The sequence below is a fragment of the Arachis ipaensis genome, chromosome B2 (genome assembly GCF_059453495.1).
Source record: "Arachis ipaensis isolate K30076 ecotype BB chromosome B2, ASM5945349v1, whole genome shotgun sequence".
In the NCBI taxonomy this organism is placed as follows: domain Eukaryota; kingdom Viridiplantae; phylum Streptophyta; class Magnoliopsida; order Fabales; family Fabaceae; genus Arachis; species Arachis ipaensis.
In genome coordinates, this window is record NC_142437.1 from 9,121,344 (window position 1) to 9,134,331 (window position 12,988).

At 36.8% G+C, this 12,988-nt stretch overlaps 4 protein-coding genes across 4 annotated transcripts; 1 reads left to right on the forward strand and 3 right to left on the reverse strand.

Annotated features, from left to right (window-relative positions):
* Positions 1-1,735: 1,735 nt before the first annotated feature.
* LOC148572987 (uncharacterized) lies at positions 1,736-2,233 on the reverse strand. The gene has a single exon (XM_088505613.1). The coding sequence runs from the start codon at positions 2,231-2,233 to the stop codon at positions 1,736-1,738; it is 498 nt and encodes a 165-aa protein (XP_088361739.1).
* A 102-nt stretch (positions 2,234-2,335) lies between these two features.
* On the reverse strand, positions 2,336-3,268 carry LOC107626763 (uncharacterized). The gene has a single exon (XM_016329664.1). The coding sequence runs from the start codon at positions 3,266-3,268 to the stop codon at positions 2,336-2,338; it is 933 nt and encodes a 310-aa protein (XP_016185150.1).
* Positions 3,269-4,129: 861 nt separating this feature from the next.
* On the forward strand, positions 4,130-6,796 carry LOC107624791 (actin-related protein 2/3 complex subunit 5A). Its single transcript, XM_016327246.3, has 4 exons — positions 4,130-4,445; positions 4,576-4,648; positions 5,045-5,145; positions 6,534-6,796. The coding sequence occupies exons 1-4, from the start codon at positions 4,348-4,350 to the stop codon at positions 6,667-6,669; spliced, it is 408 nt and encodes a 135-aa protein (XP_016182732.1). The 5' UTR covers positions 4,130-4,347; the 3' UTR covers positions 6,670-6,796.
* A 1,688-nt stretch (positions 6,797-8,484) lies between these two features.
* On the reverse strand, positions 8,485-12,057 carry HAT3 (homeobox-leucine zipper protein 3). The gene is made up of 4 exons (XM_016327247.3): positions 11,406-12,057; positions 10,855-11,195; positions 10,337-10,416; positions 8,485-9,156 (listed from the first exon to the last, which is right to left on the reverse strand). The coding sequence occupies exons 1-4, from the start codon at positions 11,605-11,607 to the stop codon at positions 8,799-8,801; spliced, it is 981 nt and encodes a 326-aa protein (XP_016182733.1). The 5' UTR covers positions 11,608-12,057; the 3' UTR covers positions 8,485-8,798.
* Positions 12,058-12,988: the final 931 nt, after the last annotated feature.

Genomic DNA, 12,988 nt, shown 5'->3' on the forward strand with positions numbered 1-12,988 from the left:
GATAATTGTGTTTTTGAATAATATAGTTATGTTATACTTGTTCTTATAATGGAAATGTGATATTGTAGGCTGCAAGGATGTTGATGTGTGACCATTTACATCCGCCGGATCCATACAACGAAATTGTTGAGCCACAGTTACGCGAGACTGGATTTTATTATGTATCCCAAATTGGAGTCATTAAAGGTCAGTCAGCAATGATTAATGCTCTGATTGAGAGATGGCGGCCCGAGACTCACACTTTTCATTTTCCGGTTGGTGAGTGTGCCGTGACCTTGGAGGATGTGGCGCTAATTCTCGGTCTGCCGACAAATGGTCTTTCGGTTACAGGTCCGACCATGAGTAGCTTTGAGGCATTGGAAGCCGAGTGCTTGCACCAATTTGGAATTGCACCGAGGAAGACGACTGTAGAGGGAGCTTTATAAAATTAAAGTGGTTTAGGGGTTTGAAAGATCATATAGTGTTGAATGATGATGTGCACATATAAATGTATGTAAAGTGTCATATAATGTTGTTATTTGGGACAGTTCTGTTTGCAGATAAGTCGGGTACAGTGGTGCACTGGAAATTTTTACCTTTGCTCCGCAACTTCGGTGAGATCATACAATTTAGTTGGGGTTCAGCGTGCCTGGCACACTTGTATAGATCATTGTGTAGGGCAACTCGTGTCGACTGCAAGGAGATGGACGGTCCACTGACACTGTTGGTCAGTTGGGCTTGGATCCGACTCCCATTTCTAGCTCCGATTCCTGGCAATCCCGGAGTGTTTCCAATTGCAAATAGGTAATTTTGATTATAGTATGCATTGAAAGAATTGATAGAAATTGTATTTTTTTTATGGTAAGATAAGTTAACTAATGGATTGTCCGTCGGCAGGTGGCATAACTGGGACCGTCAAAACTATCCCTACCGATATAAAACGCTTGCGCACTACAGGAGGTTGTTGGATGATCTACAAGAAGGACAGGTATTTTGTAAAATACAAGTACTTTATGTAACTTGTTAAGTGAATTAATTGTTGTGTAATCATCTGACTGGTCCGATGTGTCCAGTTTGTTTGGCAGGCTTATGGCATTGGATACATCGATCCAGACGTAATTCCTTTAGCCATCCGTCATAATTCGGTTATCTGGAGTGCCACAGTGCCACTTATATCTTTTGAATGCATCGAGTGGCATGCAACTGATAGAGTCAGGAGGCAATTTGGATTGACACAGGGTGTTCCTGCTCAAGGGCAGGATCTAGGTGCATCACACGGTGAAGTTCTAACTGGGCCTGAGAATCAAGATTGGGCCGATACCCACTCTCTTTGGGTGATGCAGTGGACAAATCGATATAGTCACACTCTCTCGGATGACTTGGAGCATTTACATTATCCGTTGGAAATTTACATGCATTGGTACCGAGCAGCATATGCTGACCACTTGCAATTGTCGAACCTTGTCTTTGAAGAGAATCCAGAAGGTCCTCCACCTCCACCACCACCGGCACAGGAACCGGAACTGGCACCAGTACCTCCACCACCACCGCCACCGGAACCGCCACAACAGGGGGTTGAGTATTTTGCACCATATGTTCCTGACACGCATCCGTCTGATTATTACTCAGCGTCAGTCCCGGCACATCAACAGAATTGGGGTGGTCCACATGTTGCCGGATTTCTTAGTGGTCTAAACCTAGTCCTGTATACTCTTCGAACTTGGTCCATCTTGTAAACGTCATTAACGTACACTTGTCAATCCAACCTCTGATTTGCACAACACGCAAACACGTGTCGACACAGAATTCGGTCAACCTGGAATTCACCACAGTCGCACCGATGGTGGCGTAGGTCAACTGCATACTCAACCCCACTAGGCATCTCGCGAACTTCGAAGACTTCATTTTCTCTATCAAAACAGCTAACCTGTATGTTACCTGATGCTTGTTGATTTGCATGCAGCTTGGTTGTCGCCATCTCAGAGAACACAAGTCCAGCATTGATCCGGGCTTCAGCCTCGGCTCTTTTCCTAGTGAACAATTCATTCAGTCTGTAAAAGGTAGCCTTAACAAGTGTAGTGACTGGGAGATTGCGTGCACCCTTTAAGACGGAGTTGATACATTCCACAAGATTGGTGGTCATATGACCCCATCGGTAACCACCATCAAATGCCAAAGCATACTGCTCACGAGGGATTCGATCAAGCCAGTTGGTGTAAGCCTCACCCCGTTCCTTTAATCGTTCGTAGCGCATCTGGTACTCCCTGGTCGTCCTCGAGTATCCTATGAAAAATATTCAGTCAGCTATGAACACCATTCTATTTGATCGTACATTAATGTAAATTCAAAGTTCATTCTATTCAAACTTACAAATATTGACGATAAGCTTCTGCAAGTAAGGTGCCTTGAACTTCCTCAAGAAGTTGGACTCAATATGCCGGATACAAAACATATGGAAAGCTCTAGGAGGAGACCACACCCCATTACTTCGTTCAATAGCTGACCTAATCGAATCGTGTCGATCAGAGATAAGTCCCACACCATCACGTGTCACCACGTGTTGACGCAGGTTGCTCAGAAAAAAGTACCATGCATCAGAAGTCTCTCCCTCCACTATGGCAAATGCAATAGGCACGATGTTGTTTTTACCATCTTGTGAGACTGCAACCAATAAACAACCCTTGTATTTTCCATACAAATGAGTTCCGTCCACCTGCACCACTGGCTTGCAGTGTCTGAAGGCCCTTATACAGGGGTAATAACTCCAAAAGACTCTATGTAGAACACGTATATCAGGAACCAAATCATCTCCCTGGTAAGCAGGCATTGTTTCAAAGTGAACCACTACTGATGGCTCTTTGTGGCACATGGCCTCAAACCATATGGGCAAAGCTTCGTACGATGCTTCCCAACTTCCGAAAATTGATTCGACCGCCTGCTGCTTTGCTAACCAAGCCTTGCGATAACTGATGGTGTAGTTAAACTTTGACTGGACATCAGCAATTACTGTTTTCACCTTTATAGACGGATCAACCTCTACCAACGGCTTTATTGCTTCTGCAACTGTCTTGGAATCCAGCTTCGAATGGTCTTGAGAAATAGTAGACCTGGTACAAGTGTGACTTCCATTGTACCTCCTTATCTCCCAACAGTACTTCTTCTGCATTTTGGTTACCCTGATCAACCAGTCACAACCATTCCCATATTCTGTGCATTTGGCATAGATTGTCGTCGGTTCCGACTCATATACCCGATAGTCCACACCTCTGCGGATGGTATAATCTTTCATTGCCTTGATTATTGCCTCCCTTGAACTGAATTCCATCCCACTGTGAACTCACCATCCGCCACAACAGGAGGCGCTGCATACATCAAAAGTAATAAATGCTTCAATATGTACTCAGTAGGAAGTCTTTTATTACAACTCAATTAATAAACACACTTTAATATTGTGCGGTCGTTATACTCTTATTTTTCGCTATTCCATCTACGTAAAGAACAACTAAATATCATTCACAATAAAGAACTATTAATTAATAAAAAAATCAAGCGCTATGGTCACAAATGCCTAGTCACATATCACATACATTACTCATCCGACTTAATGATCTGCTACTTCAGAGTTTCACATAGCTACCTAGGTTTACGCACCTGCATTCATATATTGCGGAAACTCTGGTGCGTGCATAGCCTCCAAATCCAACGACCGCATGAAAGAAGGCTCCTGAAATGGATGCGAGTCTGCTAGTGCATTTGCAACTTCCGCCACATCTGCGTTCATGGCGCCGCCAGCTTCATCTTCGTCTTCACCTGGACCGACGATCTCATAGTTACTTTCAAATTCATCTTCGCTTTCACTATTATAATCTTTTCAATTCAATGTTACGGTCCGCTTCAGATTGCTCAAACTCAATATATAACTCGATGCACGACATGCGGTGGCGATTTTCCATGTACATTGAAAACATTTCATGCATACCTGCTTCGTCCGTCACGTACTTGGACTGAAATTTAAATCACACCGCAAATAAATTAATGTTTGGATCAAATAAATTTTTGACTCAAAATCCATCCTAAGCCACCGCAAAATACCCTATTAGGAACTTTAATACAATTTACTTATGTCTGAAAAAATAGTGTTTCCTGACGTACACGCCAATAGCGTAGGGTCCACCATAGGAGGTGGGACACTCAAATAGCTACACACTTCTGCCGCCATCTTCTTCTCTGCCACCGTGAGATCCACTGCACCTGCCTTAGATTTGTTCGGAGGAAAGGGAAGAGAAAATCAAAATCACATTTTTTATCACAAAAATTTCAGATCAAATAGAAAAGGGACTGATTTGAAGAAGAAGAAGAAGAAGTATTATGGCAAAAGCTGAAAGGTTCGTGGAAGCGGATAATGCAGAAGCTATTATTACCAGAATTGAACACAAATCCCGCAAGATCGAAAGCTTACTCAAGCAGTACAAATGCCTATCTTCCTTATTCTTTTGTTTTTCTATAAAAAAGATGTTTCTTATTTTGTTTCCATTTGCGATGAATGAAATGGTTAGAATATGAAAATAGGAAATTTTCCCTTCGATGAAATTTCAGGTATAAACCTGTAGAAGCACTTAAAACTGCTCTGGAAGGCACGTATGCCATGACTGGTGATGAGCGTTGCAAGGTTTTTAATTTCTCCCATTCTCTCTCTTTATATTGCTTCTCAATTTTTTAGGGGAAATGATTTAGGGTGTTGAGGAGGATTTTTGTGGCAATGGAAGTTTTCTAAGTTCTGGAATCACAGCATATTCTATTTATGTGTCATATTTGTGCTGAATGCACACATTTGATTTGGATTGATGAGGAATAAGAATAGTATTCTATTTTTTTGGTATCTTTTAAGCTGAATTCAACTACCAAATAGGGTAGATGCAGTTCCATTGTTTGATTGATTCATGTTGTTGCCTGGTGCAAAAAGACTTGCTTCTTGTTGTAATTAGAGTTTAGTTGCAGTTAAGGGGCTTCTAATTTGTTAAAATCACAACATATTTTCTTGTGCTTTCGAATTTTCTTTTGGCAGTCAGCACACTGGATTGTGGTACATAGGACTATAATGGCTATAAAGGATGTGGATGGGATGCTTTCTTCATTGGATCCTGAGTACTATGATATACTAATGAAGTGAGTGCTGAAGCATTTTGTTTCAGTTCATTCTAATATGATGTTAGTTTTACTTTGATAGCTTCCCATTCTTTGAGCGTACATTTAATTTACTTGGACTATGTTGAATTTCAGCAGTATATATAGTTACTTAGTGATTAATATAGTTTTGTTCCTCCACTTCACCTATAGATCCCAATCCCAAAGGCACCAGTGTATTTCCATTTCCTTTTGCTTTTCCAGCTCACATATAGATCCTATATGTGGATTGCGCTATTCAAATCTTAATTGGAAAGCATAACTTAGCTAGAAATCGGAATATGCAACTATAATGAATATAAATAATTTTCTTACCTTTTTAAGAGACGGGGTGCTATTCATATAAGCAGATAAGCTAGATATGATTACATGAATAGCTTTCCCAGTGATGCTAATATTGGGAAGGTAACAATTCTGGATTCAACAATTTTTTGTTCTGGAATCTGGAATGTTTTGTGCTGGCTTTGTAAATTAACCATCAACCCCAACTACAGGTCTACAAGGTTGGAAATTCGAATTCAAATGCTAAATCTTCCTTTTTTTTTCTATGCTCAATATCCTTTGTAATTACATTAACTACAAGAGCTGCATCTAGAGTTCCTTTCTTTTCTGCTTGTCTCTTAGTTATCTAGCCTTGTCGGTTGTAGCTTGTCCACATCAACAGGATTCCAATACAACCCATCTATATAATTATGGGAACTGGGAAGGCATCACCTCATGGTAGAGAAATAAAAGCATATTGATATCCAAAGCAATGGACTCTTGATTCTCTCTCTCCCCCTATTATTAATTAATCTCTATTCCCAATCTTGCATTGGTGCCTCACTGTCTCTCTCTCCACCCTATTATTAATCACCCTTTATCATCTTCAGTCTGAATCTTCTTTACCTTGTTGTACATAAAGTATCCCATTCTCAGCATCCAACCTCCAACCTACTTAAGGCACCCAATTTGTAAGTCTTAATCCCTTTCATCTCCTTTTCATCTTCAAAGAACTTTTATAAGGTTGAATCATTCACTCATGCAATCTTCTACAGGTTGAGTTGCAGGAAGTGAGATATAATACATTAGCTTAAAATTTCAGTCAAGGATTTTGGCCTACATCATCAAAGTTTTTCTTGATTTGGACTGTTTGGTTAGCCATCTTAAAAGCTTCGGTAGTGGCTTGGGGATGAGTAGTTTGATGAGACTGACATGATAGGTTTATAAGTCAATTATCTGGATTAAATAAGAACCTCTTAAGAAAACAACATCTCTATAGAAAGTAATTTTTTCTTTTTTTTTTTTTTTTTACTTTCATGAAAAGTACTTATATATATCAAACGGTAAGCCAACCAAACAGGCACTTAAGATGCTCTTATTCACTACAGGTACTTATATAGAGGCTTAGCTACCGGAGATCGTCCCACATGTGACCAATGTCTCCGGATTCATGAAAAGTTGACAGAGAAAGCAGGACTCGGTTGCATTCTCCGCTTCCTAACTGATACTGTAAATACTGTTTGATCTCTGGACTATCTTTTTCTGTTATTTTCTTTTTTCTTTTTTTGTTTTGTTTTGAGTTCCCTTGTATGCATTTGCAAGACCACAGAATCAATGTAGTGCAATATATTGATGTTGAATTTTAGACTCATTTGAAATGTTTGCCCTGCAATGTGCCTTTATTTCTAAGTCTTCAAAATCTCTTGAGAAATCTGAATTTGTGAAAGGGTATATATTATTTTTGGATTAAGTTCTTCTAAATAGAATAAGTTGATAAAGTGAGAAAGTGAGACTAATCACTCTTAAATTAAGATTGTGCGACTCACACATAATAGAAATTACATTTTTAATAGTAATTAACACTTTATTTTATTACTTTACAAATCTCTTCACTTTAGAGGATTTTTTCTATTGTTTTTACATAAACGACAAGAGTGAATTTTGCAATGTCTTCACACTTATATCATAGATGTAACCAATATTCGGGCTTCTTAACTTTAAAACTATGCATTGCTTGATTACTTATATTTGTTAAACAAAGGTATATACTCTTAATTTAGTATTATGGTATAAATTTTGGATGCAACTTCAAGTCCACAAGCTAAAAGATGTATACACACTATTATGTTTCATCATATTCCCATCACGTTGTATAGGAAAATTTTTCTACATCAAACACTTATCATTCTATAAAATATCAAGTTGTAACTTACATATCCTGTCAAACGAAAAAAAAAAGATTGTAACTCGCATAGAGTAGTGTTGATGTTTCTATCCACACACAATGTTATGATTAATTTGCCGACGGGCTTGTAAATTAAGGATGAAACCAAAGCTTTGCAGCCTCTTTTGCTCAGACTATTATCGTTTATCATCTTGTGTGTAGACTAGCTAATTCACTAGAATAAGCAAGAGTTAGATTTGCCACTAAACATTGCTTCTTATGACAGAAAAATTCTCATCTTGCATGATAGTTTTCACTAAAGTCAAATTAAACTATTATCTTTTACTTCACCAATTTATGGTGGCTGTTAATTGACACTTGGCATAACACCAAGGTAATAATTAAGAAAAATGAAGCAACAGTTTAGGATAAGATGATTTAGCAAGAAAAATTGAGAATGAATCTGAGGCCACAATAAAATTAAAGATTTAGTTAACATGTGTTCTGAAATTACATATTAAGGTTATTAATGGAGAAATTTTCTTATAAAAAACTTAAAAAAGTTAAATTTTTAATACATATGTTTTGCATTTATTAATGTAAAATGTTCAAAATTTTCTATTTATAGTAATAGTAATTTTAGTTTGTATTCTTAGAGCATATAATAGTTAACTCCTAAAATTAAAGAGAATACATAGTTCAATGAACATTGATTTTGTAATTTGGTCAAAAAACACAAGAATGCAACTACTACATTTGGTTGCTTCGTTGTTCAAAAAGAAAAAAAAAAGGTTTGATGCACATGCTCAAAAAAAGAAAAAGAGAAAATAAAAATTCAATGCAACAACTGTTAGTAGTGGTAACCATTGACCTTTATTTACTTGTTTTGTCAACTCTTGCTAAGTGGCATCATTAGTAACCCACATTCAAATAGATAATGAACAATTGAACAGAACCATCTACAGTTCGAGTCCCACAATAATATCTGACCCCATGTTCAAGAATGGTGAATTAGAGACCATAAAGTATGGGGAATCTGAACAAAAGTTGGACAAAATCATTTGTAATGGAGACCACAGTCATTTTGGACATGAGATTCCCTTAATTGTCCCCTCAAAATCTGCACAAAATCCCACCTTTCCATGAGCAAGTGGTATTAAAGAATCTATGAGAAATACCAAAACAGATTCGGATTCTTTTTTTTCCCTTCATCTTTTCAACGCTAACAAAAAAAACTTTTCAGCATATGGAAGACACAACCTACTTTAGCATGTCCACACTTTACATATCCTAAGGTTCACTTAAAACATGTTATATCTAGCTAGGTCTTAGCATAATTAAAATGAGCCTAGACTGAAAATGTTAACCAGAGTCATAATCTTAAATAAAAAGTCCTTGTAAACCTAGTGTTCCCTAATTGCATCAATTCATTTATGCAATTTTGCCTAGAAAAACAGCAATGCCCTTGTCCTCATTCTGAGCTTCATAGTTATGGCCGGGTAGTCGGGCTCTCAATCGGCCGGCGTTGAATTGACATTGCTCCCCATGGATTGACAGGAACCGGCCGCTGAATGTTAGGGCCCATTTGGTTTTGACTAGCTGAGGCAGGGGCGGATTGCATGGTGGCCGACGAGGAGGAGGATCCGGTGGACGAGACGGCTACACGCTCACATGAAGGGCACATTGTAAGGGTGGTGGGAGGGTTCATGTGCATGTAAAGTTGTGGTGATAACTTCAATGCTCTGAGCTCTTGCACTTCCTTTTGCAACCTCCTATTCTCTTCAGTTAGATTCTCACAACATCTTTTCAAGTATTCACAATCAACTTCAGTTTGCTTCAATTTGGTCCTGCATTATTAATTGAATCTAATGCATTCACATCATTTGCTTCTACTACACAACACAAGATATATTAATACTATAGAGGCAATATTTATTTTATTTCACAACATTACTTTGGGTGAAGATCTTTTGAACATGTACAAGTGATAAGAGGGAAGAGTATCCACTATCCACGCTTAGATCAATAAAGTTAAAGTGCACAATAACCCCTCACATTCTTAATCTAAAAATAAAACCACTTTAGGTAGTATTTTTCAAAATGCTCGAGATTCAAGTGAATTGTCTCATCACATGACAAAGGAAGGAACATCTGCAAATTATAAAGATTCCAAATTTGAAGTATTGACTTGCACCTCCATCATCACAAGATTACAACATGTTTGTTACGTTTTTGTGTGTGCGCCTTGGGCCATGCATACACGTGTAGCCACGTGTTTGATATTTAGAAATTATGTTATCTGTTTTTAGTACTAAAAACAAGTCTCAAAAGATTTTGTGATGAAATCTCTTAAAAAATAAAATTCTATAATAGATTTATAATTCTCTGGGAAAAAAGTTATAAAGTAAGCCTTTGAATAATTGCAACAATAGTTATGGGTCTTTGACAAAAGGGTAAACTGTGTCAAATGTTGTAATTTTTCAGAGATGTTTTTTTCTTTGTGGAGACTTATATGTCTATATAATTATTTTATTTAAGAATTAATAAGTCTACCTACAAAATTTCTAAGGACCTAGTTGTTTTATTAATTGCAAATAAAAAAGAAAATGTGGTGTCCATTTAACAGGGTTTGGAAAAAAAGGATGGAAAGAACAAAAGTATTCTTTCTTTGGGAAAGAATAAAAGTAGTTTGTGTGACAAGTTAGGACCACCGACTAATAATATTTGCAGATTGAGTATCTAAAATATTATTATTATTATTATTATTATACACTAATTCAGAATGTACAAATAACATTTTTCTTATATATATGACTCAATTCTCAAATCTGGACTCAACAACTTGGTCAAATATATACCATTATTATCAATGTTAAAGCTATGTGATTGGAGTTACCTTGATTTCTTTCTCATTTCTCTAGTTTTGAATTGTAATTATGAGGAATGAGAAAGCACATGCCTAACAATAATAACAATAAAAATGCCTAATATTCCAATAATAATGGTCTAAAGATGAAGAACCCTCACCTTGCTCTTCTGTTCTGAAACCACACCTCCACCTGTCTTGGCCTCAGATTCAACTGCTTTGCCAATGCTTGCTTTTGTTTCTAAACATTAAACAAAATAAACACTTCAATCTCACTTTTTTACTTATTTCGTCTAAACTACCAAAATATATTAGATTTTGATTACTTTAATGATTTAATTTAATTAGAATAGAATCACACCAAATCCTAATTAGTAACTATTTTATTTCTATTTATATTATAAAAAGTCCAACTAACATGAAAAAATATATATTGTTTTAGGAAAATTAAACAATAACATGCTTCAGAACAACAACACTATGGGAAAATATTATTAGTACTACCCAAGGGTCTGAAAGTTGAAAAACCAAAATTGAAATCATTGAAAAATATTAAAATGGAAAAACAGTTTATCTAAATCCAAAAACACTATTAAAAAATGAATAAGGCCAAAGTGAAATCCCAAAAATGCCCAATTCTCATTACTAAATTTACGGAATTACCACTGCCGCCACTCACCGGGTTGAGAGTGTTGTACTCCTTGAAGGTCTCTTCCAGAACCGCCGCCTGCTCCTTGGACAACCGCAGCTTCTTTCTCGAACTATCCCCGTCGGCATCGCCGCCGATTCCTCCGCCGTCTTCTTCGTCGCTCCCTCGAGAATACGAGGCTCTCTCTGCGGCTTCGTTCTCGTCGTTTCCGTTGGGTTCCCTCTCGCTCCGCTTACCGCTGATGCTCGACACCGTGCTGTTCGGCGACGAGACGCCGTTCTCGTCTTCGCATGCCGCCGTCGCCGCCGTAAACGTCGGCACCGAATTAACGTCTATTCCGCGAAGGAACGACCTCGTCTCGGAGCTCAGATCTACAAACACGTGAGTTGCACGTGAGTTAATTAGTGGCAATGTTGTAATTAACACTCAAGGGCATCATCTTATATTCTTATGTTCCCAAACCATCGAAAAAAAAATCTAGCATTAAAAATTTTCAGAACAAAATAAATAAATAAATAAATAATAAAAAGGGAGAAAGAAAAATAAAAAATGTATGATGAGATAGATACATAAATACACACCATGAAAAGGAAACAAGTTGTTGAAGGAAAGCCTATGGTTTGGAAATGATTGAGGTAGAGGCTTCTGGATGAGATTGAGCTTCAAAGCTTCTTGCTCTTCGTTCTTATTATTGTTATTATTATTATTATTATTATCTCCAAATAATCCTAAGCTGAGACTCAAACCCAAACTCATCTTCTCTTTCTCATCGGGAGTAGCCATGGTTTAAGAGAATGGAGGAGTGGGGTGAGAGTGGGACAACAGTAAAAAGGTCGAAGGATTAGATGCGATTTATACATACATTGGAGAAGTGTATTTTGATAGACAGAGAGAGATGGGAAAAAGAGAGGTAGAATAGGGGTAATAGGGGTAATGATGAGGGGTGTCAGAGAGAGAAAGAGAGAGAGGCACATTGGTTATTCAATCATGATAATAATTATTAATGTTAGGGTTAAATGGCAATAGCTGCCTGCCTGCACCACTCCTTTATTCACAGTCTCTCATTCTTTCTTCAAAGTCCAAATCTGGTTACTTTCCCAACCCTACTCTACTCCTCTGCTTTGGGTTGAGTTTCTCTTTCTCACTTTCGGGTTTAACTATGTACCACACTTTAACCCTTCACCCTGTTTTTCGCTACTCAATGTGTATGCCTTCCAATTACACCTATACGCTGTAGACTACTGTATGGTATTTGCAAGTATCCAAAAAAAAAAAAAAAAGGAAGAATAATTTTGTTAGAGGGTAATATGATCCTTTTACTTTTTTAAAGAAAAATTAAACATTAATTATAGTAAAAAAATTTTACTTTTTTTTTAAAATTAATTATTATCTTGACTGTATTAACTTTTAAGTTTTAATATATAAAAAAAAAGGTAATGTCTCAACTGATTTCTGAAATTTTTAACTTGTTTTTTTAAAATAACTATGTGTATTTTTCATCCTCAAAAAACGTGACTCTCTATTAGTCCAAATATTATCAGTTATTTTAACGTTAAGTGCCAACTTGATAATTTGCTCTAAATTGACATAGACAAACAATAAATTTAACTCAAATTAATATCCCAAATTTATTTAAAACACTCAAATTGGTCCATATACAATTATAAGACCCTAACTCTTAAATCATCTTCTTCAACTTTTGTTTCTCCTCTCCTCTTTTCTGTTGTCCTTCTCCTCTGCGATTCTTGTTGTTGTTCTCCTCTTTTCTGTCACTACAAAAAAAATACTAGTTACTATAAAATTTACAGTTGGATTAATCAAATAAATTCGCTGCTAAGTACATTAATGTCGGATTTCACGTCGTCCTGTAGTTGATGGTATAAACGATGCCGGAAATAACGATGGAAATAGGGGTAATTACCCGCCCCGGTTCTTGGGCGGGGTGGGACAGGATCGGGTTTAGGTTAAACCCTCCCCTACCCACCCCGGTATATATAATATATGTATATATAAATATATATACTTTTAATATATAATATATGTAATATATATAAAATAATTAATAATATTGTATCATATTAAAATTTTTATTTTAATTTATGTTATGTATGTAATGATGGTTATATAAATTTTAAAATTTAATTTTATTTGTTGGATTTTAATA

Excerpts from the sequence above, each read along its gene's own strand:
- LOC148572987 (XM_088505613.1), bottom strand. The coding sequence starts at position 2,233 with ATGCGCTACGAACGATTAAAGGAACGGGGTGAGGCTTACACCAACTGG.
- LOC107626763 (XM_016329664.1), bottom strand. The coding sequence starts at position 3,268 with ATGAAAGATTATACCATCCGCAGAGGTGTGGACTATCGGGTATATGAG.
- LOC107624791 (XM_016327246.3), top strand. The coding sequence starts at position 4,348 with ATGGCAAAAGCTGAAAGGTTCGTGGAAGCGGATAATGCAGAAGCTATT. Across the intron at positions 4,446-4,575 it reads ATCGAAAGCTTACTCAAGCA|GTATAAACCTGTAGAAGCAC; the intron begins GTACAAATGCCT and ends ATGAAATTTCAG. Across the intron at positions 5,146-6,533 it reads TACTATGATATACTAATGAA|GTACTTATATAGAGGCTTAG; the intron begins GTGAGTGCTGAA and ends TATTCACTACAG.
- HAT3 (XM_016327247.3), bottom strand. The coding sequence starts at position 11,607 with ATGGCTACTCCCGATGAGAAAGAGAAGATGAGTTTGGGTTTGAGTCTC. Across the intron at positions 11,196-11,405 it reads CAACTTGTTTCCTTTTCATG|ATCTGAGCTCCGAGACGAGG; the intron begins GTGTGTATTTAT and ends ACGTGTTTGTAG. Across the intron at positions 9,157-10,336 it reads TTTCAGAACAGAAGAGCAAG|GACCAAATTGAAGCAAACTG; the intron begins GTGAGGGTTCTT and ends TTAATAATGCAG.